This window comes from Dendronephthya gigantea, unplaced genomic scaffold (genome assembly GCF_004324835.1).
Source record: "Dendronephthya gigantea isolate DGI-Jeju-01 unplaced genomic scaffold, DenGig_1.0 000020F, whole genome shotgun sequence".
In the NCBI taxonomy this organism is placed as follows: domain Eukaryota; kingdom Metazoa; phylum Cnidaria; class Anthozoa; order Malacalcyonacea; family Nephtheidae; genus Dendronephthya; species Dendronephthya gigantea.
Window position 1 is genome coordinate 116,761 of NW_021163030.1, and position 23,287 is coordinate 140,047.

The window sequence follows — 23,287 nt, forward strand, 5'->3', positions numbered from 1 at the left end:
AGAATCCTCCAATGTTTCACAGTGGCACTATTTACATCTTCTCAACATCCCCAGTTATCAATAGTGGTGCCAATTACATCCTCTAAACCGATCTCCTAGGTGTTCCATAATGGTACTTGATTACATCCTCAAACATCCCTAGGTGTTCAATAGTGGCACCAATTACATCCCTCAAAATTCCCAGGTATTCCATCACTGGCGCTAATTACATCCTGTAAATACCCCAGTCAGACTGCCTGCTTTACCCAATCAGGTTTATAATAATAAAGGTTGACCATGCGCCAAAGAAGCGGAAGAATCAATTAAAGAATTCCACATAAAATGCAGAAGCTGTATAGCTTTAGTCTTTACATGATCCTTTCTGCAATGCACGAAACTGAAAAGGCAACGTAAGCTGCACAAATTAATTTTGTCCATTGGTATTAGACGCCATATTAGGAGTACTCTTTAATGCAAAGATGGTAGAATGCTTGTCATGTTTATCAAGAGCTTTCACTTTTCTCTATAAACTCTTTCCAAAATATTTCGTTAACAGTTTGAAATGACATTGAAGGAGGGAGTAAATCTTTGATCGTTAACAGTATGAATGTTCCATTTCTAAAATAATTTGAAAAACGTATACTCATGCAGACGCTTTGCTTCTAAAAGATATTTTTTGCATGCTCACAACATCTCGACTCAAGGCATTGCTTTATGTAAACTTTTCTATGTACAGCGACTTAGCTATAGCAAAACCTTTTTAGAACCAAAGCGCCCAAGGACGAAGCAGGATCACGATAGTCTTTTCAAGAACTGCACTAACTTGGATTGCTGGATCCACAGTCGGTGACTTCAAGTTTAAACTACACTCAATTTATAGTCACAACACGGGTATATTATGCCCATCAGCCCATATTATGTTGCGACGATATAGTGAGTGCAATGCAAACAGTGCCCTCGACATGGAACACTCCAGTTAGTCCAGACTCAAATCATCCATTTTTCGTATATAACATCATTACACTTTCATAACACACATGACTTACTGCAAATTTTCATTCTCTTGAGGTGAATTTGATTGATGTAATGCCACCACTACTTGATGCTAAAGATACAAAAATCAATTGCGCAAAGAACAACTATAAATTAGGCTATATTTTCATCCGATAATACTCATAATAGGACTTAATTCTAAAGAAGTTTACTTAGGAATGAACGTTTAATCGCTATTAAATAATTCAAGTTAACTTTATGAGTTGTTGATGATAATGGTTGATTTAGTTTTGTGAAGATATACCGTGAGAAGACACTACTAACAAAGTCTGATGAACAGGCTATTTTCTGATTCCAGTGGGTGTATTAAACCCTGAACGTCATTTAGAAAAATTCCAAACCATTTTAACTTCCTGCTGAAACTTAGCTAATGAGAGTCTAACGAGTGATAAAAAAGCAGATCCCCCTTCTCCCTTCATTTAGCATTGTTTTTTTCACGATGCACTACCTTATTTTACGTTTGTTTCAGTTTCCTAATTAATAGAAGGATTTATAAGAGAAATATTTTAATCTCAAATCATTTTTTTAAGATTTAATCTATATGGCACTTACATCTTCGTCTAATTTTGTTTCTTGAAAACACCACTCATCACATGGCTTACTTTCCAAAAAAAGTTTTGTATCCATTGCCACTTCCTAAAAGTTTCAAAAGCACTTCACTGTTGACTTGAAATGTTTCGTTGGTTGACATTTTACGGATATTCAGTTACATGGAAAAATTTCGATCCAATTGCAATGATCCCCATGTGATAAAAATATGAATAAAATTGAGTCTATGTATTTGACAAACAGTAAATTCGAGGTTGTAATTGTAGGTTTAAATTAGGAAAAGAGGGGCGAGAGTCTGAGTATCCAGTGCTCAATATCATAGGTAGAGCTAGGATATATCAAAGTTTTCTTACCAAAAGTGGTAGTGGACGATATTTGGTAAATTAAACTTCGATATATACATTTAGTCCATATTTCAAAATATCTTAAAACAAATAGGCCGATTAGCTGAAGGTGCGGGCAGAATTTTACGATATCTGACTGTGATCTGACCACTCTACCGGTAATCTTTCTTTTGCTCGAGCGAAGCCTAGTCTTGTTTCCCTAAAAATTTCTTTGCCAACTTTTAACGAAGTGATTTTAGTCAATCAAATTAAAGAAGTTTTAATTTTTGACTAAATAATTATAGTACGACCGAACGATGACTGGTGGAAAAAGGACCTCAGGAAAATATTTTTTTATGCGGACCTACAAGACAGTAAGTAAACTCTACTGACCCTATCATTCAGTTCAGTAGACTGAGGTGCGATGTGAAATTCCATAAACTGAAGTTTCTTTAACAAACCAATACCAACACCAAGAGCTTTCACGTAACTTTCTTTTAAACACTACAAAAAAAGAAAAATTTCCTGCGTCAATGAATGGAATCCCACAAAATGCATCAATCATTTAGGCTTGTTGTTCAAGTAAGTTGCTAGTGGCTAACATATTAACGAAAGTGTCAATCACACACGAACGCAGAAGGAAAAACCCAGTGAGATCAAGTGAGATCCAGGCTAAAGTCCTTAGACCCACTGATGTATATATAGTGAATCGATGACACCATTCTCTTAGTTTGCTAACTATTGCTTTGACCTCCGCTCTGTCCTTTCGCCGACCCCCTTCCTTCCTCCGCTTTGAATGGCGGTTCATAATGCTTCAACTATTAATTTTTGTGCTTTCGTAAAGATGCACAGGCATTCTGTGTCGAATTAAGGACAACATTGAATGGGAGGCATAATTTTTGACAATCTTCCACATGCCAATATTGTAGCTTCATCAACAGGGATGAATGAAAACCCACCCAATGCCTCATAAACATTTCCAACTGTTTGAAATCTGAGGGATTTTGTTTTATAGTTTGCCACTCATGTGGAGTAAATTGACGTCTCATTGTGTGAAAGAATTCCGGTATTGTTTGATTACCTGTAAATGGAAAACAGCAAATATGTAACTAAAAAACTAAAAATGCAAATATTTTGGCACAAATATTTCATGTTGACAGTTTTAAACCTTTAATCTCTGTCTTCATAACATCAACTCCAACTATAAAAATGCAAACTAGTATTGACCAATCCCAATTATACAAAAGTATTTGAAAAAATATAGATACGAGAAATGGCTGGAATGTGGGAGAGACTATAATAATAATTAAAATTTATAGAGCGCAAATTAACATTTAAAATATGATCAAATGTGCTTAATCTTATGCTATCATCAATGTGAATGATTCTGGGTTGTGGTAATTGTGCTGCAAATTGAAATGTCAAATGATTGTAAGTCTTTATTGTAGTTAATATGAAATAATCGTGCAGTTACCATTTCTAGATGATTCCGCAGCTAGAACAACAAAATCACCCTGTTAAAAATAAAAATTGATCTATTCAAAATCTTGAAGAGATTATTAAAAGCAATTTGTACGTAATTGGAATTATTTTGCATACCTGATGAGAGATGTTGAAGTTCAGGCTTTCTTTTGCATGTAACTGAAAGAAATATAATGTTTAAGAAAATAAGTATACAAACTCCTAGAAAGGCAAGCAGCACTTTTACAGTACAGCTATACATAGTGTTTGAATTAAATCAGTTAAAACATCTTGATAAACCTTGATATAATACAGCTAAACGTTTGCTTTTACATGCATATATTCCCACACAAAAAGAAATGATGCTATTAATTGCTTGTTAATTTTTTTCTTTTGAAAATTCATTGAATATGAGAACATATACTATGATCACATACTAAGTAAGGTTTTCCTCTTTCTGTTCTGCCAAGCTTGATAGCAGAATATGGAATACTGGTATTCTCAACGATAACTTTTTTCAACAACAGTCGACCAATCTTAATAAAATAGGCAAAATGTTGCATGGATAACCACACTGCAAGGAAGCATCATGCATGCAAGGTCTGTATGCTGAGTTGTGTATCAATGTGAAAGATCATATGTCAGAACAAAACAAGGTAGCGTGGTGTGTGGATGTGAAAGACTATATAAACAAGGTAGTGGTCTACTAGCTGTCCATGTAGATTATATTTGAAAATAAAACGAGGTAGCATGGTGTGTGGATGTGAAGACTATATGTGAGGGTGAAATATAACATTTGAGTGGATCAGGCTACATCACAGGGTGTGATTGTGGGTGATATAGGGATATCAAAAGGACAAACAATACAGGCCTGGTGCAGAATCCAGCATTATTGGTGCCTGTATTCTACAAATGGCATAGAGACCAGGAGAGACTAGCCATCATCAACTACCCTTATAAAACCCTTACAATATTAGGTATAACAACATGCAAAATTTCATGCATACCAATGCTGACTTTGCATCTTTCTTGTAAACAAATTTCATAACACGATCTCTTTCTTCATCTTGAATGCAAGCCAATGCATGTAACCACTCCTTTGGGAAAAAATAAAATTACTGTACCAACAATATCATATTGGAAAATAGCAGAGAAAAATAGTATATACAAAGCATTATCAAAATGAAAAGCTTCATATTAATTAATAATTAATGTATAATAATTTAATTTATATTTGAAGTCTATATTATATTACGAGTCTATTTTTACAAAAATACATACTGACCGATTTTGTAGGAATCCACTTTTTGGTACAAAATGCCCAACGTACAGAAGACATCAGTCACTGTCAGTCTGTAAACAGTAAGAAACAGAAACTACAACGAAAGTGATAAAGAACCAACCCAACAACTCATTTTCTGTTGGAGAGATTCAGGCTATCAAAGTTAAAAAGCTAGGTTTGACGGACCAGAAATCAGTAACACAAGAATACAATCATTTTAACTTGGTTTTGACTGAAGGAGAGCTATATCATATAATTTCCAATTATTCGGGAATTATGGCCTATATAGCTCAGTGGGGATTACCATATCAGGCGCACTTTTATCCCCTATTATCCCTCCAAATACAAATGTTGTGTCCCTAGGGAATATTCCCGACGTACACAGCACGAGATATCGATGAAACAGAAGACTTTCAAAACTGTAAGGTGAAAGTTGATTAATTCTGAATTAAGATCTATAGATATCGACTAAAGTAACACTATTGCAACAAAATATAGTTCTTCTCAGCAAATCTTTTAACATTATATTACGTCAAACACGAATTATTTGGCACCGACACTGGTGGTCCGGTGGTTGAAAAGTTCTTTCCTTCTTTTCTTTCCATTAAGACTGGCCAGTCAAATGCATCCAAACCAGTGAACAAATCAATTGTAACTGCACTATAGTTTTTGTAAGCATTAAGGTGGATGATTTTGTTGTCGGGGTTTTATTCAACGGGTGTTTCAAGAAAGAAGTTGGGATAAAACTTTAAACCTTCCACAGAATCATCTCGACATGCTTTGCCTACTTTCTCTGTAACAAGCAACCTATAAGAAAACAGTAAAACGTTTAGCTATTATAAGCGATACATAAGTGAGTTTTCAGTAACTGAGAACAATTGTATAAAAAACACACAAAAAATTCTAAGGGCTGCTCAGTTTCAGTTACGTACTGTCATTTTACATTACATTACGTGTTTATCTTACCCACGTACACACACGGAGATTTTTACAGATTTTAAATGCTTTTAAATTTGGTCAACAATTGCATGCGAAAATATTCAATATATATACAAGTACATCATCACCTTTCCTTAGCAAGCATGACTGACAAACCAAGAATTTTCGAGAGTTCATCTGCTGTCAAGCACTTATTAGAAAATAACTAAAAATGAAGAGCAAAAAGCAAATCTAATAATATACACTTAATAGTAATTTTGTATGACAATGCATGGATGGGCAGATGTTTCATTAGATCTAGTAAACTGAATATAACTTTTTAAACAACGTGTCGCTGTTGCAGTGATGGACAGAAAATTAGAGTAGACAGAAAGTTAAAGTAAACTGACATACTTTATCCCTTGTGTCTCTAATAACTTCTTCGTCACTATGATTTGAAGACTGAATAACCAACACGCCACTGTCGAATGAGCGCAGTCTGTAGAAAATTTTAAGAAAGCTCTTTTCAACTAATAAAACATGCACTCGCATGCTTGCTTGCGGGGAGGGCTTGCGCTTATCTATAGTTCAAATTTGCCGGATACATTAAAAAGAATGGAAGATTTCGGACTATTTTTAATTGTTTCAGTTGTTACCTCAATGGAAGTTTAAGAGACTCAAACTGTCGTGATGCATTAACCAAATCTTCAGGAGAAACTAGCTGAAACATCACAATATGTAACATCACAATATTTAACAAATTGGTACACTTCAATTTAGAAGTTTCAGCTACACGTAAACCCATTGTATTTTTTTACTAAAAAAAATCACCTCCATTCCTCGTGCACGGTTAAATCTACAATATACGTCTGTCAACGTCATCATACCACCAGCTTCCTAACAAAATTATTAAAGCAATTATGTAGAAAATAATCTTCATCAATGTGTCACAATACCCGTATAGGCATGCAGGTACCAGATTTGATTTCCACTACCAATGCAGCAAGGAAGCATGGGTGCTAAATTGCTGGCTGCATGGTAGTGCATGATAACCCACTAAATAGTGTGTATACGCGTCCCCCAATGATCTTGGAAATCTTAAGAAACATAAACATTTTCAAACCAGTTTTCGGAATCACTATAGTTTTCATAAAAACCTTGACCTCAGCCAGAAAGAAAGACTTCACCATTTTTTACAGCATTGTTAGGTGGGTTAAACGTTAGGGCTAAAAATATTAGAATGGGCTAGTGCTCGTACACGACAAACCTTCAATTGCTCTCTCAAAAAGATTTCTAGTTGCTTTGCCAATTCATTATGGTATGTTGTCCCGGTACCATGGGTTTCTCTATAATGATAAATGATTAAACATTATTTTAAACCAGAGTAAAGATAATAGCGATGGATTATGTACTGGTTGCCGTGAACGTATCACATCTGTAACTTCAGATCAATCCAGGTTAAGCAGAATAAATTAAGTACTGCAGATTGAATTCGCGATCGAATTATTAGGTTTTAAAAATATTCTTTTGAAATACATAACCAACAGAGTTGTTATTAAGCTGTTTTAAATTTAGGCCATATATAATTTATTGTGACTATAACCCTAGATCCGCCAGTGGGCATTACGGTGAATCTTATTATAATAGACTAGAGTAAATCATTTGCAAGATTGAAATCTATTTTAGCCAATGCAATCAGTAAATATTTTCCAATTCTTTGTTTTTCAAAAAACTTTTCAAATTATTATAATACCAGTACAGCTAATTTTTTTGGACTCGGATTGATATGCTTTTAGCCTTCCACTGAACTTCTCTGGCCTCTTAGTCAGACAGAACTAACCTGGTTACAGGGTTTGAAATTCCAACACTAAGAAGATAGGATTTGAATAAAATAGTCTAAAAAAGATCATTCCTACATGTTAACTAACTTATTTTTTAAAACTTTGTATTTAATACAGTGTACATTTTCCAATTTATTTATAAATATACGTGTTTTGAAAGACTATCAAGCAATTTGAAATAAAAGTTCTCGCTTACTTCATCTTCAGTTATGCTTCCTTTCTTTTCTTCTATTTTTGATGCAAACTTATCTGCTAAAGCAACCATCTCTTTGGCCTAAAAGATCCAACTATACAGCTCACAATTTAAATTGAAGTTTTATATAGTCGAGAGGAGTAAAAGAGTTCTGAAAAGTGGAAGAGAGGAGTGGAGGGGAATATAGGGTAAAAAATAGAAAAAATATTTACCACAACACTGCTGCTATTCCTTGATAATACAAAAAAGCCAACAAAAAAATTTAAATGGTCGCAGTGTCGTATAGCCAGCCTGAAGATTTAGTCCTGCTATGCAAATTTGATGTTATTATCATTCATCATTCGTTTCTTTAGAATTTCATTGTTTTCACAGTCAATAAACACTAAAATATTAGAATAGCATGACCAAATTGTCGGGCTGGCTACGCCACTGAATGGTCGACTCGCCATTATCTTTTTTTTTATCAAACATACCTTTTCCATTAAACCGTCCAGATCTTTAAATGCCTAAATGCCAAGTTGATCAACTAGTGCATATTTCAATTATAATACCGAACACAAAAACCACACATATAATAGAAGGACAAACAAAAGCTTTTCACGCATTATTATCTTTCATATACTATAAGAGTTTAAATTCCTTTCCAGGCAAAGGTTTCAGTCTCCTTTAAACAAGTGTATAACTGATATACTTTTTTGGAGAAAATGTACCTGACTGATAGTTTTGTCTGTTGCACGCGATTTTTCTTCTAAATTTCGTTCAATTCCAACAATCCCAGGACCTCGTCTATGGACCTGCAAAAACCCATAATCTTTTGAAACACGACCGCAATGACATATTTATAGTAATCTAAAAAAAGATATGTTAATATGATGAGCAGTGGGACTTATGAAACAAACTACTTCATAGTATTAAGCCCTGCATAGGAAAAAACAAAATCTCGCACAAGCAACTTTTAAAATGCCCAACATTACCACGAATAAATCTGCAAATACAATCACAGGTAAGACCGTAGTGATGAAAATTGTCAAGCGTACGACAAAACTCTATACCGAAATACAGCATCGTGCGGTCAAATACAATGAAATATAGCTATATCTAAAATTAATCGAAGTTTACATTTTTTGAAATTTGGAGAAATGATCACAACGTAAGTAAGTTAACATTAATAGGACGTTTTAGCCGAACTGTTGTTGCAGTTTCCCTTTGGATCATTTGAGGTCGTCGTAAAAGAGAAGGAAAATTTGCACCCGGACTTCGATAAAAATAATTTGAATCTGTGACAGTTGTGAAGAAAAGCTACGGTAAGATTTGTCCATTAGCTGAGCCGAGAATTGTACTGTAAATATACCATTTCATTACCTATTACATTGTGAAGTATATGCTCTGCTGCCTGCTGGTCATAGTTTGAACCAGTGATTAATTGGTATATACAGAAATAAAGTTAATCGGGAATGTAAACATTGTAGGAGTTAATCGGGAATGTAAACATTGTAGGAAAACCTATTATGAAGTTAATCGGGAATGTAAACATTGTAGGAAAACCTATTATGAAAGTAAAATTGGTCAAATGAAGGACTCTACGCCCAGAGATTGGTGGAGAGAGGTCAAAAATCTTTGTGGGATTAATAAAAACACTCGTCGTGACCTAAGATCCCTTTTACACCCTGATCTTGTGTGTGATGATTTTACTCTTACGAATAACATAAACAAAGCGTTTATCAGCGTAATGAATGATTACTCGCCTCTGACAGATTATACATGCGTGGATGCGGTTGATGATGAACCTTTGTATGTTACCGAAGAATCTGTAGCAAGGAAACTAAGAGCGATTAAGATATCTCGCGCCAGTGGACCTGATAACCTTCCAAATTGGGTGCTCAAAACGTTCTCGGACATTATCGCAAGTCCTATTACTGATATATTGAACACCTCATTTACCGAATGTAGAGTGCCTAACGTTTGGAAACTCGCAGATGTTTGTCCTCTGCCAAAGTCGTCTCTCATTTGTGATTTAACAACGACATCAGACCAATTTCTCTTACGTCGACTCTGTCGAAAGTTGCAGAAAGCTTTGTGATTGATATGGCTTTAAAACCGGTTATGTTGTCTATTGTTGATCCCACGTTTGGATTTATCCCATTCATCGACAACTATGGCACTAATCGATATGTTTCATCATTGGTTATCTGCCACTGATGGGACATCGTCCACAATAAGAACTGTTCTCTTAGATTTTCGGAAAGCCTTTGACCTAGTAGACCATCATATACTGATCGCTAAACTATTCAGCATAGGAGTAAAGCAACCATCGTTAATTGGATATTGATTTTTTACGTCATCGGCAGCAGAGGGTTAAATATGATGGTACTTTTTCCAACTGGGTTGATGTCCACGCTGGAGTTCCCCAGGGTACTCGTCTTGGTCCATGGCTCTTTCTTATTCTAATTAACGATCTACGATTACCAGATCAGATCTCCCAAATGTGGAAGTTCGCTGACGATATCACATTATCCGAAGTGATTACCCAATCTAATGAAAGTTCCATTCAGGACGCTGTTGATTATGTTAACTTGTGGTCTAAAGAGAACCATCTACAACTTAAACCTACCAAATGTAAAGAAATCCAATCATGTTTTAAGAGAATCCCTCCATCTTTCGTTCCAATTGAGATAGATGGGATAAAATTTGATAAAGTTAGTACTGCAAGACTTCTCGGTGTTACTATTCGTGACGATTTTAAGTGGATAGATCATGTTAAAACCATAACTGCCAAGGCCTCAAAGCGCCTATATCTCTTAAGACAACTTAAAAGAGCGGGACTCAGTGTTGATGATATGAAAGCCTTTTATTGTAGTGTTGTCCGATCAGTACTGGAATATTGCTGTCAATTGTTTCATAGAAATCTCCCCAATTACCTCTCGAATGATCTTGAACGCATTCAGAAGCGTGCATTGCGGATTATTTTCCCTCATCAAAGTTATAATGAAGCACTGAAAGAGGCATTTATTCCCACCCTCTTTGACAGGCGAGAAATGCTATCACAAAGTCTTTTTAAAGATATTGTTGTCAATGGAAACCATAAACTTGCTGGTTTACTTCCCCCTCGTAATAGCTGTAATGGTTTTCTGAGAAATAATAGAACTTTTAACACGCCACAATGCCGAACAGATCGTTTCAAAAACTCTTTTATAATGAGTTTTAGTACTGAAGCAAATTTTGCTAATTGATAACAAGTTGTATATATGTATTGTTTTCAATTTTAAATGATTGTATATATCTAATCTAAAGAACACATAATTGTGACTTTGACTAAAAAGGTCTAATAAGTTGTAAATATATATTGTTCCTTATTTTATTATGTATTTTAAATTATCGTATATATTTGTATGTAAAAGACACATAATTCAGTCTCATGACTGCCAGTGTCTCTTTTCTCTAATAAATTTTCTAAATTTTCTAACAGTACACGGATGTATATATAAGGCTTCCGTTACTACGAATGCAAATAGAACACGTCTTGAATACAACTTTATAACTGATATCAATATAAGCAAAATGCAATGCTTGAGTGCTTTATGAAGAAAGTTGTTTATACCCCATGAAAAAGACAAAAATATAAATAATATTTACAACTTACTTTGGAAGGAGCATTCTCTTTTGGCTTCCGTTGTATCCAAGCCTTTTTCTGCAACTGTTGTTTTAATAATTTGTGGAACTAAATGTATAGAAAACAGTCGGGAATAAAATATTTTTATGCACAAAATATAGAAGGAAAAAGGCTGGTTTATTATAATTGACAGAACAGCTTTTCAGCTGACATAATCCTTCAAGCCTCAGAAGATCCAGATATCTTTTGGGCACATTTAAACACTTATCATAATCAATCAACCATGATCATATTTCTTATTAAAAAATACCTCAATGTGACCACCAGAGCGAAATGATAATTTTATGTAAGTAAATGAACTTGAATTAAATGGACCGGGATCTTTTGTGGCTGGCGGTGAATGTAAATGTAACAATAATTTGGCACTAAAAATAATATATTTTGTTGAAAAAGATTTACTATAACATATATATATTATTTATTGTTTGAGATATAACCATGAAAAATTTCTTTCCTATAAGGTATTGCCCAGGTGAGATGGAAATAACTTTATAAGACAGAAAGTTATACAGAAATGAATTTATGTACCTTGTAGAGATAACATCTTCAGCCATGAAAATTTTCAAGAAGTACTTTATGTACTTAGAAATCAATTGTTGTTACCTTTTCATGAACCCAGCTGCTTGTTCTTCTATTCTTATAATTAATTCAAGATACAATTGAATTCTCCGATCCTATAGTCGTAAAATAATGCAAACAAAAGTTCAAAAGAGCAGAAAAATACTGATTTAATTTAAAATCAATTTACCTGTTGCTCTTCATCTTCCCATATTAAAGAAAATGAAGTCAATATTAAGTTCCCATTATCAAAATTTGTCTAAAATATTTAAGAGAGAAACAGTTATACTTCATTTGCAATAAGCCCTGAAGATTATCAGAGTTAAATTTACAAGTAAACTTTATGTAATTCTTAAAAAATGTGAAGTATTATTAATTTGATACGTTCCAATGTATAACCAGGGAGCAGCGTGGCACCGTCTTCAAACAACTTAGCATCAAATGTGGTATAACAACTGCCTAAAATAGACAAAACACTTCTCAACATTTCGACCTGAGGGCCTTTTTCAGTTAGTATGTACCTTACTAAGTTGGACCAGTAATTAGTATGGACCATACTAACTCTCCTGATGAAGGCGCTCAACTCGAAACATCAAGAAGTGTTTTGTTTATTTTAGGCAGTTGTTATACCACATTTAATGCTATAGTATTAATTTGAAATTACTTTTACAGTCGTAGCAATAGAAGTGTTCTAAAAAATATTGAGTAATGCATTTGCTCAGATTTATCAGTTGGCTTACGAAATTCATGAAATGTTTGAAAAATTCCTAACTTCCTTTTCGAATTGACTAATCATATGCGTCTACTTAGTCATTATCCAATAGGATTAAATATTTTTCCGAACACTTCTATTGCAGCAACTGTATAATGACCGAGGGGAGAGACAAAGAACTAAAATCGAAAAGAATGCATAAAACTGATCCTCATCAGCGGTGGTCATTTTGAAAGAAATTTTTCTCAATTGTAAAACCTTATACTGTAGTCATTGAGAAAGCTCCAGTCATCTAGTAAGTGCTGGTCATCTAGAAAACACTTGTAACCTACACAGCCAAAGATTGATCAGGTTGTCGCATCAGGGGTGAAAAATGCTGTGCTACATCCTGTGAACAGTATTGTTAACAATGTTGTTGAAGCTTGTTGAATCATCAATGTTGTTGCAATCACGATGCAATGTTGTTGTAACAAGTTGCAACAACATTGATGATTCAACAAGCTTCAACAACATTGTAAACAATACTGTTCACAGGGTGCAGCACAACATAATTTGTTCACTCCTGTTTTTAACAAAATGCATCAACATGATGATTTTTACGCGTGTAGCACTCCCTAAACCAGTAGTGTACTCTAGTGAACCTATTAAATTATGGCATATTTTTTACCTTGTTTTCTCCGTCATAAATTCGTAAGCCACGTTGTTGTATAACAAGTTCTTCTCCTGTGTTTAGTGGAGTATTACTTGATATCCAAGAAAATCTATCCATTCCTTACACCGTGTATTAAAACACAAAAGCAACCATGTATCTGCAACCATCGCAAAGCATCTCTTAATCTTCTCTCCCACCCTAAGAGAAGGACCTGGGTACGAGGTTGCGCAGTTGCGGCTGTTATACGAGTAATACGACTTAGCCAGCTCATTGAAGTGATTGAACATTGTTCTTCCATTATCGCCTATAAAATAACTTCATTGAGGACTTGCTTGTAATGTTTCGAAATCAATGTCTTAGTTTTTCCAAGAGTTATGAGCTATGTGTTTTTTCTTGTACCAATATTACCTCCCATATACTTGATTTAGTTAAGTAATTAAAGTACCGTGAGTCACAACAGGTTATGTATTATTGCTACTTCAGTGGTAACATTAATATGCTGAAGAGCAACAACAAATTATAATATTACAAATCATTAACGTTTTACAAGTGGATTCTTTCATGTCATCATAAAAGCAGAGACACTCTCAAATTGCTGGATTACAGCCATTTACCGGCTCCTCTTACAGAAGTAAGTTCTTTCCGTGGAAATTCTCATTCGGGGCAATGTTTTTTAACAACAGTTGACAGACAAAATATTTGTAACGATGTCATCTCCAAATAGGTCGATTATCTTTACATAGTCGCTCTTCCAATTGTTCAATAGCATTTAGTGACAGAACAATTTTATCATGATTAAGAATGCTGTAAACATTCAGACCTAAACCAAAAATTGTTAAAACAATTAGACAAAGTCGCCATCCTGAGAATGCTTGACCGTTCATCACCCTTTTATGCACATGCTCAGGGCGTTCCCCCCCTATTTTTCACCTGGGAGGGGCAGGGGGAGCAGGGGGAGCAAATACGCCATTACACTCTACAATAGATCTCAAGTAGAACCAGAGCTTCAAGAAGAGCACGATCGTTTGGTAAAAAACACCGAGCACCGAAATGACGAAATCATCTTTGAAATAGAAAACACGATGAAACGAAGTTAACAGGCGATGTTTTTCAAACATTCTCGTGTACCAATTTAGGCCGGTACCGTGCCAATAAATTGAGTGTGGTGTAAAAAAATTTATAAAAACTCCTAGTGTTGATTGAGATGTACTAGGTTATTGTATTCATTTATCGCAGTTGAGTTTGGCCCAGGACACTGTTAGATTTTATGTACAAAATTTCAGATTTTATGATTTTATGATCAAATTTTGGATTTCATGTACAACGAATTTCATCCTAACTCTAACCTAATATACTATAGAATTTTCAATTGAACTTACCCGGATACAAAAAATACTCCCGTATACATGATAATGTGCATGATAAAATCAGAATTCGTCTACTTACTAATTGTGTTGTGCATTTCTGCTTTCCCAAAAGATTCAACGGCATGCCGAAGATTTTCATTTGGTTCACTAAACACAAGAAGTATTCATAGTGATATAGTCGAGTTATTGAATACACATTGTCAGGTGGATCCACGCATTTCACTGCACTGCACTGACAGGAAATGGTAGCTTCTTATAAGTATAGCAATGGGCAATTATACTTGCTAAATATTGTGCTCATGGAGAAAAAGCACAAAAATCCACCACTAGTAATTCTTTTGAGGTCGGAAGTTACCTGTCAACTACCAGAACAGAATTCCAATTGTTTTTATCAAAAATATTTGCAATTTCCTGAAAGAGTATGAAAATAAAAAGGGTCTCAAAATAAAATATATAGCACAAAAGGGAGAACTTCAGACTCCTGTTCTTGAAAAATCTTTTAGGTTGCACATTCTCTGAAGATTTGCACGACATTTGAATTAATTCTTTCATGCAATGTTGTGCAATAACGTTACCACAGCACAGCACAGCACGTAACATTGAAGTACTTATCTACTGAAATTGGTGTAAAGGGGAATAAAGCAAGAATTAAAATAATCGTTTTAAGAAAACTCTAAATAAACACATCTTCTAAATACAACACGCTCTGATGTCTCTACGTACCCCAATGTTTAGGACAATATTACATTTTGTTGGTCTTCGGTGACAGAAACGAAAAACTGTGGACTTATTTCGTAGAGTGGAGTTTTAAAATGGACGTATTGGTATAACGATTGACTTTAAATACTCACGTTATTTGATAACGAATTGCAACTAAGTGAGTCCACCACAAACAAATCACCCTGGAAAGACAAAAAAAATCTGATCAGAGTGATAAAGGGTTGGTTTCAGATACCTACACTGCACACACCGCATACTAACCCACCTGTCTAAATCTGCATGTTAACGCAACTCTTAGACCCATTCTTCGCACTTTCTTCGGTAAAGTGTAAGAAAAACTCTTAGGTTTTGGTCCATGAACAACACCACCTTTGAAAATAGCATGGAAATGCTTTGAGACAGATTAAGACGAATTATTGTCCATTAAGGTTCGCTAAATCAAAATAATCAAAACAACTCCCCAAAATTTTTTAGACTCAAAATTGCAATTACAAATAATTTATCAGTTTCTTCCAATGCATACATTTTATTTCACCATACCTCCCCTCCACTGTGGAGCTCTTATGCTCCCTTGTCTTGCTTTTCCTAACCCTTTTTGAGGCCAAGGCTTTCTTCCACCTCCTCGAACTTCGCTACGATCTTTAACGCATGCCGTCCCCTGTTGTTGGGTTGTATGATCAAAAAGCTTTGGAATAGTGGTGTATGACAAGTAATACTTATTTTAACACTCCCCTTATTTCAAGAATATAAACTCCAGAGGAAATCACCTCCAATAAATACCAAGGGTTTTACTTACCCTTTTGCTAAAATTTCAGTCCTTAAAAATTTCATAATACTTTATTTTTATGCAAAACTTTAAGTTATGATTTAAGCTTGCCTATAGTTACCATGGCTAATACGATTTAAGTGGCTTGAGTGTTTTGAAATAAAATACTTACAGCCCTTGCATTTGCTCTCTGCCATACCACAACTCGATGAAGTATGTCAAGTCTAAAAATATTGAGTAACAAAATGAACTAAGGAAGACATTGATGCCAGTTGTGCAGTCTTTAAGTTCACTTAGTCATTCAAACACAAAATTGTGGTCAGGTACAGACCATAGAATTTAGAAAAATTCAAAATTTTAAGCACTTTGTTAAGCAGCATTAGCGAAGTCATGATATCACGTGTGTATAATGTACGTACCTTGGATTTGTACCAAAAACAAAGTCATTCAATTGTACATGCCCAATAGCTGTAGAATGGGGGAATGATATCACCTGAGCAACACATAAAGAATCCCTATTTTCATATTGTCTTTTTGAATTAAACTTTTCAACTGTTGTGATATCTACAAAACAGAGATATAACTAGGTTAAGTGTGCATGGCTTGGTTAAGTGAGTATTTCAATGTATATTGAAATTACGTGACGTTTGATGTGTGATACACAGCTACAGGTTGGAACAGTCTGTTGAATCCTTAAAAGATATTCACAATTATTGCACTAGTTAGCATGTATACAGTGATTTAGCCAGACAAAGTGGCTGATCATGCTTTGGGTTTAGGAAGACAACCCTATCATCAACATGAAACTCCACACTATAAGTAGAGCTCATCAAATCATATTTTGGAGTTTATAAGCATAGTGCAGTGACAGTGTATGAAATCACAATTTCTGCTCTGGGTTCATTTTCAAAAATAAACAAACTAAAAATACCACAGCTAGCTAATTCTGTTGAAAAATTTCATGGAAAATCTATATATGCTTTCAAACTCTTCATCAGACCTTCACACAAGTATGCAATACAACAGTAAACTTGCGTGCCAAAGACTAAGTATTGTTTATTAAGCATTTTTGTGCCGAACAGCAACAAAGCGTGTTAATATAATTTCATATTTTTGATCAAAATATCTGGTTATGCCCAGCATGAGTATCAGCTATCAGCTGTTATAATATGTATAATTATAATATGTATAGCATTATAACTGTTATAATATTTATAGTCTCAATGCTTTGTATAACATGTAAGCCTTTGTAAGGTACGTATAATCTATACAGTGTGCATAGTTAATTTAAGTGTGTATTTATATACTACATTTGTAAAATATGTGCATCAGGGCCCTTAAGGATAACAGTGGATTCCACTGATTGGGTTACCCTGACTAAATAAAATTTTATTCATTCATTCATTTTTATCGTAATGTATATTTAATTACTATATAAGCCACCCAATTTTTCTAAGATGTCAATTCATGGTACACTTTTGAAAGTATTAAACACAAATAGGCTTACCATCACTGACATCATGCGAATCCTGCTCTTGAAGTAATCGACTATTCCGAATCGATTGTATTTGACTTGGGCGAAATAGACTTCGCTTCAGCACCTAAGAATAAATACAATTTCGGTATTATTCAAACGGGATAATGTTTAATATTAATGTACGTCTCAAAAGCATGTCATTGAAAGTTGAAACATGTTAACACGTAATTAATATCAGATTTATACCTGATAATTCGAGATCATCCAACTATATTTTGTAAACCAATGTCCATACACACCTTTAAACATCGCAACACTGTATGTTTACGTATCGAAAAACAATAATTTGAATGAAACCATAAATATCTAACCAAGTCACGTTTCGTCCGCCATATTGAAAATTAGTCTTCACCAGTTTTCACTCGTTTCCATCATTAGGACCGCTTCTATCCACCAAACTGACGTTGGGTGTCGGCAGAAAAAGAGACTAAACAGCAATGATTACGGTTATTTTGCATAAAGTGTAATAACAATCAGAACTTCGTGCTAAAACCAAGCTTTACTTATATTTTGCTAATTGTTAGTTTTTCTTCCAAATAAAATAATGCACGAAAAAAAATTGGGGTCACCGTGCTTCTTTTCCAACTATCCGAGGCACTAGGTCATTTTGGACAATTTGTTACTAAAACTAATACGATTCAAAAGTAGAGACACCAAAATATATAAAACCCCCAATATATCGCTAGAATAAATCGTAAAAGGCGTTGTTTGAACGTGTCAAAGTGATGAACGATGGAATTTTTGAAAACTGTATCGAGCCACCTTAATTATGGTTAGGTGGATTAGTTAATTAGTCAAATTTGGTTACTAAAATGGTTGGTTTATTAGCAGATAATAATGGTTTGTAAGATGGTAAGCCAGTCAGATATTCATTTAGATAGAGTGGCTGGTTCATCAGATAATTGGCTCAGATTGTTACTTTATAGGTCAATGGCAATATAGTTAGGCAGATAGTTGTTTCGTTCAATTAACTATTTACTGATTAGTATAAATCTATATTTTTTTCTTATGTAACGTAACGTTATTATATACGAATCTATTTGACTTCTGTTAAAGTAGTTAAATACTAGGCTTGTTTAGCTAAATCATTTCTTACAGGAAACTAACTAAGTAAGGTCGTCAACCACGCACTACCACTATAGTCCACTACTCACATCATCTCTTTTAAATTTAAAAGTAACGAACACAAAAACAAATCAGCTCAAAAAATCGCGGTCCTTTTGAAGTCCAGGCCTCATCTTACGTAATCTTATAAGTAATTGACACTCTTTTACAACCGCGAATACTAAGACGAGAAACTATATATATGTTCAACAATTAAAGAGTTAAAATTCAGAACTATAAACTATCAACTCCTGTGGTAGAACAACAGAAGCTACAGTCTGACAAGTCGGTTTGCATGGCATCGGAGATTGATTAATGAACCAATCGCTTATTGTTGCATTGTGTTGCGAGTTGATGTTGAAAGTTGTTTCGTGTAACCGTGATTACCTTTATACGTTAAGTTGTTTTTAAAACATAATTCGATATTTAGCTGGGGCATAATTTCACAAGAGGCAGTTTTTTGTGTAAAATAAATGCATCAGTTATATATATCATTACACATATCATGCTTATTACAATTTGTACACCATTAAGAATGAAAACGTATTCAAAAAGATATTACCCGTCAATATTATAATAGGGTGTGTGAAGGTGCAGCTTTTTGGCGACCGTCTCTTTTATTTTTTTAGAAGAGTTTAATAATATATAATATAGCTGTATATATAGCTATATAATATATGGTAAATATAAATGTCCTTTGGATTACGAAATACTAGAGAGTGCGCAATACCATACTACAGATAGAGAAGATATAAAAATATTGCTTCGCGTATACTCATATGAATATATATATATGAACATTTTTCCAATTAATATTATGCATGCTGGGATGAAAGAGTAACCGCTTTTAATTCTTTGGTGTCAATGATTCCGTTCGTTTAACTGATTTATTACACATACTAACCAATATTTTATTGCTGTATCGGTAATTTAAATTATTTAATAAGTAATAAAGAGGAAATGTTTCATTAAGGCCACTATATTATTATGTTTCATTAAGTTTAAGAATTATTTATATGGATGATTCGGTCAAATTTCCGGCAAAATTATTTGCCCATAAGATTATTAAGAAAAACTTAATGAACAACTATACAATTGTTAGCAGACTTAATTTTGAAATATATTTAGGTATAATATTGGCATGGGGAAAAATGTTAAGTTACTGGCTAAGGCAGCTACCGTAAATTTAACAGAGCCAGAAAATGAATACTTTAGCAAGGTTATTTTAATTGTTATAATTCTTGCATGCATATAAAATAGCCAGTGATTTCACGCCAACAAGCAGCTAAGTCCAAGAATATTTTCTCAAATAAAAGAAATGCCTAGCATGCTGTCATAAACGAAAAATTTTTGTATAGCTAACTTCCAATTATAGAAGAAAATGATATCGATATCCATATATATACCTGTATATGTTGGTATATACTTCGATTGTGCTTTAGCACTGAATTTGGAATACTCCGACTGAGGTGCATGCATGTTCATGCAGTAATACTTCATAGGCTATATCAGGTTTGAATACTCATATGGAAAATTATTTTGAAGAAGCAATATATAGATGCATGCATGATTATATATGCATTCAATTAATGTTTTGTTTAAACGATCAACAACTTATCATTTATATATTATAACAACATCACTGAAGTCGCATGCAGGAACATGCAGTATACTGCCCTCACATGCAGGCTCACACAGATTTCAATGAGGTCTAATATGTGTTACAACAAAGCCATGCAAGCGCACAGCACATGCACGTGAACAGGGGCACAGTGCAGCCGGGATATATATAGCTATATATATATATATATATTGTTGTGATTCATGCATGCAGTGTGCAGTTCGCCTAAGAAAAATATTGTGCACGTATATAATTATGTTGAAGAGATTTCCTGGTTGAAAGAGAAAGAAATTTCGAGCTGTTGTGAAAACATGTTGCATGACCCGGCAAATGTTTCCTTTATTAACAAATATATATATTTACATCATACAGCGTTGGATTTATTGGTTAAATATTGAAGCATGCATGTAAGACGACACTTTTTTACTTTTTAATTTTAATCGTTTTCAAATTATCTTTAATTAAAAACTGCTAAAAAGGCACAGGTGCAACTTTAACTTCAACAGCCAAAACTCCCATGTATTCATTGACTATAAAGCGGTTATCAAAATATGTTTAACTGTTGGGGGAAAGGAAGACTATATATATATATATATATATATATATATATATATATATATATATATATATATATATATATATATATATACAATTCCAATACTCATAGGTCGACCGCATTAACCGCGAGGTCGCGAGTTATTAGACTCGTTTTCTAACTCTTACTCCACTATAACGGGAAGTCAAAGTTGGCAGCTACACACATCTTTATCCCCATCCCGCTTTTATAGCGAATTGTTCCTAGTTTGACCATAAAAGCTATTTCTTATACACTGATTTTTATACTTCATTTGAATTAGATCGGTAAAAGAAAATTTTACATCAGCGTGCAATATCAATGTAAGTTTATGCCCAAAACTTGTCCTGCATGATCATGCATGCTGGGAGCCGACAGAGACTTCATGAAATATCGTATACTTTAAAAACAAATTGTTTCCTACAACTATATGTATTTAATCGCCCATACATCTGAAGCTTTACGCATATATATATATATAAATATATTCTTCTTCAGTGACACACTGCTTACTTATATATCCACACTGAAGTGAAAACATGCATGCCTCAAATAGATGCAGTTGTATATTGTTACTTGATCTTAAAACAGTCTCAACGTCATCAGTTCAGGATATTAAAATTCGTAGGATATTTCTTTGAGAAACAGTCAGTTGGTGATTATCACAACAAAGCATGTTCATTTTACCGCTTCGAATTTCACCTGCCTTCAAACGATTGCTAATTACAATACAACTTTCAGGCTTATATTATATATTCTGCCAAGCTCAACATAATTGGATCTAATTTATACTTTCATTTCAAAAAGTCCCCTTGTCGAGTCATTATACGCCGACTTTTCCTGTATAGATTTGAATATTTTTATTAATAAGCCGGTTGAGATAAAATTCCTTGCAATTACAAACATTTGTGTACAAAAACCGACATAGATTTTAGAGTGATAATTAAAGGACACGTCTACATACATGCATTGACATATCTTCTGCTTCTCCATCTCTGTCCTTTAATGACCAGTCTTGATCCCGCGCGTTCCAATTTTTAATCATATTTGTTTAAAGTTTGGTTAATAAAGGCAAGGAAGGTTTTGCTTTTACATTAACTAGATCTCAATTGTAAACGGAAATTGAAAGATTATATGTCTTATGGCTGTAGCCTATATATGCATCTCATGCACGGTAAGGCGCGCACGTCACTGGATTTTTCCTCACTGGACTTTGGAAATGCGGATCAAATCATGCAGTACCACAACGCAATATGCTATAAATGAATACGCGGGAATTTCGCATCAAATAAAGCGATAATTACCTTTTTTTGGCCAAGCTGAGTTTGAAAATTTACCAAATAAACATTCATGCTGATATTCGTCTCGGAAAATGTTTATTTTCGGCAATTTTCGAGGTGTCTCAGCTGGTTTATTAGAATCTTGTCTTCGCGTCATGCACAACTGATTTTAAGTAGAAATTTTGTGTTTTTCTGCAATTTAACTAAAGTAAAGAACTATATTGATTACTGAAATTTTTCATAAAATTTTCAAGGTCCAAAATAAGACTATTAGCGAAATTAGGTGAAAGAAAGTGATGTTTCAAAGTTCATTGTAACGGCAAAGCTATTACAAAGAGTTCTGCAGTTTATTTCAAGTATTGTCAAGAGGACAGGTGCCGTCAAGTTTTACTATTGGTTGATGTATTTCTAATATTTGCATGTTAAATGACAGCGTCATGAGCTATTGTTGACATCCAGTCTTCCCGCTATGCTAGAGCTATAGGTAGTTGTTAATGAGCTGCTCGTTTGTTAGATATGCCAGTTTAATATCTTGTTGTCTCTAATGAGTTTTTAAACGGCATTTAATCAACATTCTCATTATACAGAAATACATTTTGAATTGTAGCTTCCCTGCAAGTGCAGAACTGATATATACGATGCTCTCTTTTCATAAAATGATTTATACATTGCGATGCCTTTAAAATAAAACCTATACCTTCAAACTTTCAAGCAAGTGTTTCCAAAATATTAGATGTAAAAACTAGAGAGCAGATGTCCATTTCTTAATACTTGCGTCATTTTAAAGTCATTATGTAAACAGCCTGAATGTTTTTGTTAAAACTTTTCCTTTTTGTTTCGCGTGTTAAATATCTTATAATAAAATAACTTGGATGAGGATCATTCTTAGCTTGTTGAAGTTTCAACGAATTTGGGTTATTATTTTGTAATAAAGCTAATAATAAGAAGTGTAATTAAGAAATATATGAACTGTCTTCCATGCAGAGAATAACGATCTATGCACCTGCCCACTGTTTCTCCAATTATTTCACGATTATTGCTGTTTCCATACAATGGCTAATTACATTCACAACGCGAGATAAAAAACAGATTAGGAAGCTCACAAAGTCATTAGACGGTGGACTAGC

General features: G+C 34.0%; 3 protein-coding genes across 4 annotated transcripts; all 3 read right to left on the minus strand.

Annotated features, from left to right (window-relative positions):
• Positions 1 to 49: 49 nt before the first annotated feature.
• Positions 50 to 4,927, minus strand: LOC114521653 (L-aminoadipate-semialdehyde dehydrogenase-phosphopantetheinyl transferase-like). 2 transcript variants are annotated; one of them, XM_028542153.1, is made up of 11 exons: positions 4,651 to 4,927; positions 4,373 to 4,462; positions 3,803 to 3,901; positions 3,504 to 3,545; positions 3,379 to 3,418; positions 3,073 to 3,105; positions 2,864 to 2,985; positions 2,298 to 2,408; positions 1,585 to 1,668; positions 1,026 to 1,084; positions 50 to 138 (listed from the first exon to the last, which is right to left on the minus strand). In XM_028542153.1, exons 1-11 carry the CDS (start codon positions 4,702 to 4,704, stop codon positions 129 to 131), a joined length of 744 nt encoding a protein of 247 aa, XP_028397954.1. In that variant the 5' UTR covers positions 4,705 to 4,927; the 3' UTR covers positions 50 to 128. The 2 variants fall into 2 exon arrangements, with proteins under 2 accessions (XP_028397954.1, XP_028397953.1); XM_028542152.1 differs by lacking the exon at positions 50 to 138 and adding an exon at positions 459 to 597.
• A 183-nt stretch (positions 4,928 to 5,110) lies between these two features.
• Positions 5,111 to 13,380, minus strand: LOC114521649 (vacuolar protein-sorting-associated protein 36-like). Its single transcript, XM_028542148.1, has 15 exons — positions 13,207 to 13,380; positions 12,018 to 12,086; positions 11,873 to 11,943; positions 11,520 to 11,634; positions 11,240 to 11,317; positions 8,310 to 8,393; positions 8,073 to 8,105; positions 7,603 to 7,680; positions 7,406 to 7,461; positions 6,833 to 6,911; positions 6,397 to 6,462; positions 6,222 to 6,286; positions 5,980 to 6,064; positions 5,715 to 5,791; positions 5,111 to 5,454 (listed from the first exon to the last, which is right to left on the minus strand). The coding sequence occupies exons 1-15, from the start codon at positions 13,306 to 13,308 to the stop codon at positions 5,355 to 5,357; spliced, it is 1,158 nt and encodes a 385-aa protein (XP_028397949.1). The 5' UTR covers positions 13,309 to 13,380; the 3' UTR covers positions 5,111 to 5,354.
• A 363-nt stretch (positions 13,381 to 13,743) lies between these two features.
• LOC114521440 (50S ribosomal protein L4-like) lies at positions 13,744 to 17,994 on the minus strand. The gene is made up of 10 exons (XM_028541895.1): positions 17,768 to 17,994; positions 17,552 to 17,645; positions 16,464 to 16,608; positions 16,217 to 16,268; positions 15,819 to 15,936; positions 15,544 to 15,647; positions 15,410 to 15,460; positions 14,914 to 14,969; positions 14,638 to 14,705; positions 13,744 to 14,011 (listed from the first exon to the last, which is right to left on the minus strand). Exons 1-10 carry the CDS (start codon positions 17,828 to 17,830, stop codon positions 13,902 to 13,904), a joined length of 861 nt encoding a protein of 286 aa, XP_028397696.1. The 5' UTR covers positions 17,831 to 17,994; the 3' UTR covers positions 13,744 to 13,901.
• Between the last annotated feature and the right edge of the window lie 5,293 nt (positions 17,995 to 23,287).

What these genes read in the sequence shown, in the direction of transcription:
- LOC114521653 (XM_028542152.1), bottom strand. Translation starts at nt 4,704, where the DNA reads ATGTCTTCTGTACGTTGGGCATTTTGTACCAAAAAGTGGATTCCTACA. An exon ending in CTACTGAACTGAATGATAGG is followed by an intron (nt 1,669 to 2,297) that starts GTCAGTAGAGTT and finishes TGAAACTTTTAG; the next exon opens with GAAGTGGCAATGGATACAAA. An exon ending in CAAGAGAATGAAAATTTGCA is followed by an intron (nt 598 to 1,025) that starts GTAAGTCATGTG and finishes AAATTATTTTAG; the next exon opens with AAATGGAACATTCATACTGT.
- LOC114521649 (XM_028542148.1), bottom strand. Translation starts at nt 13,308, where the DNA reads ATGGATAGATTTTCTTGGATATCAAGTAATACTCCACTAAACACAGGA. An exon ending in GCAGCTGGGTTCATGAAAAG is followed by an intron (nt 11,635 to 11,872) that starts GTAACAACAATT and finishes TATTATTTTTAG; the next exon opens with TGCCAAATTATTGTTACATT. An exon ending in CAGACAAAACTATCAGTCAG is followed by an intron (nt 8,106 to 8,309) that starts GTACATTTTCTC and finishes CTTGGCATTTAG; the next exon opens with GCATTTAAAGATCTGGACGG.
- LOC114521440 (XM_028541895.1), bottom strand. Translation starts at nt 17,830, where the DNA reads ATGTTTAAAGGTGTGTATGGACATTGGTTTACAAAATATAGTTGGATG. An exon ending in TTCGCATGATGTCAGTGATG is followed by an intron (nt 16,609 to 17,551) that starts GTAAGCCTATTT and finishes TCTGTTTTGTAG; the next exon opens with ATATCACAACAGTTGAAAAG. An exon ending in AGAAATGCACAACACAATTA is followed by an intron (nt 14,012 to 14,637) that starts GTAAGTAGACGA and finishes TTTTTGGTTTAG; the next exon opens with GTCTGAATGTTTACAGCATT.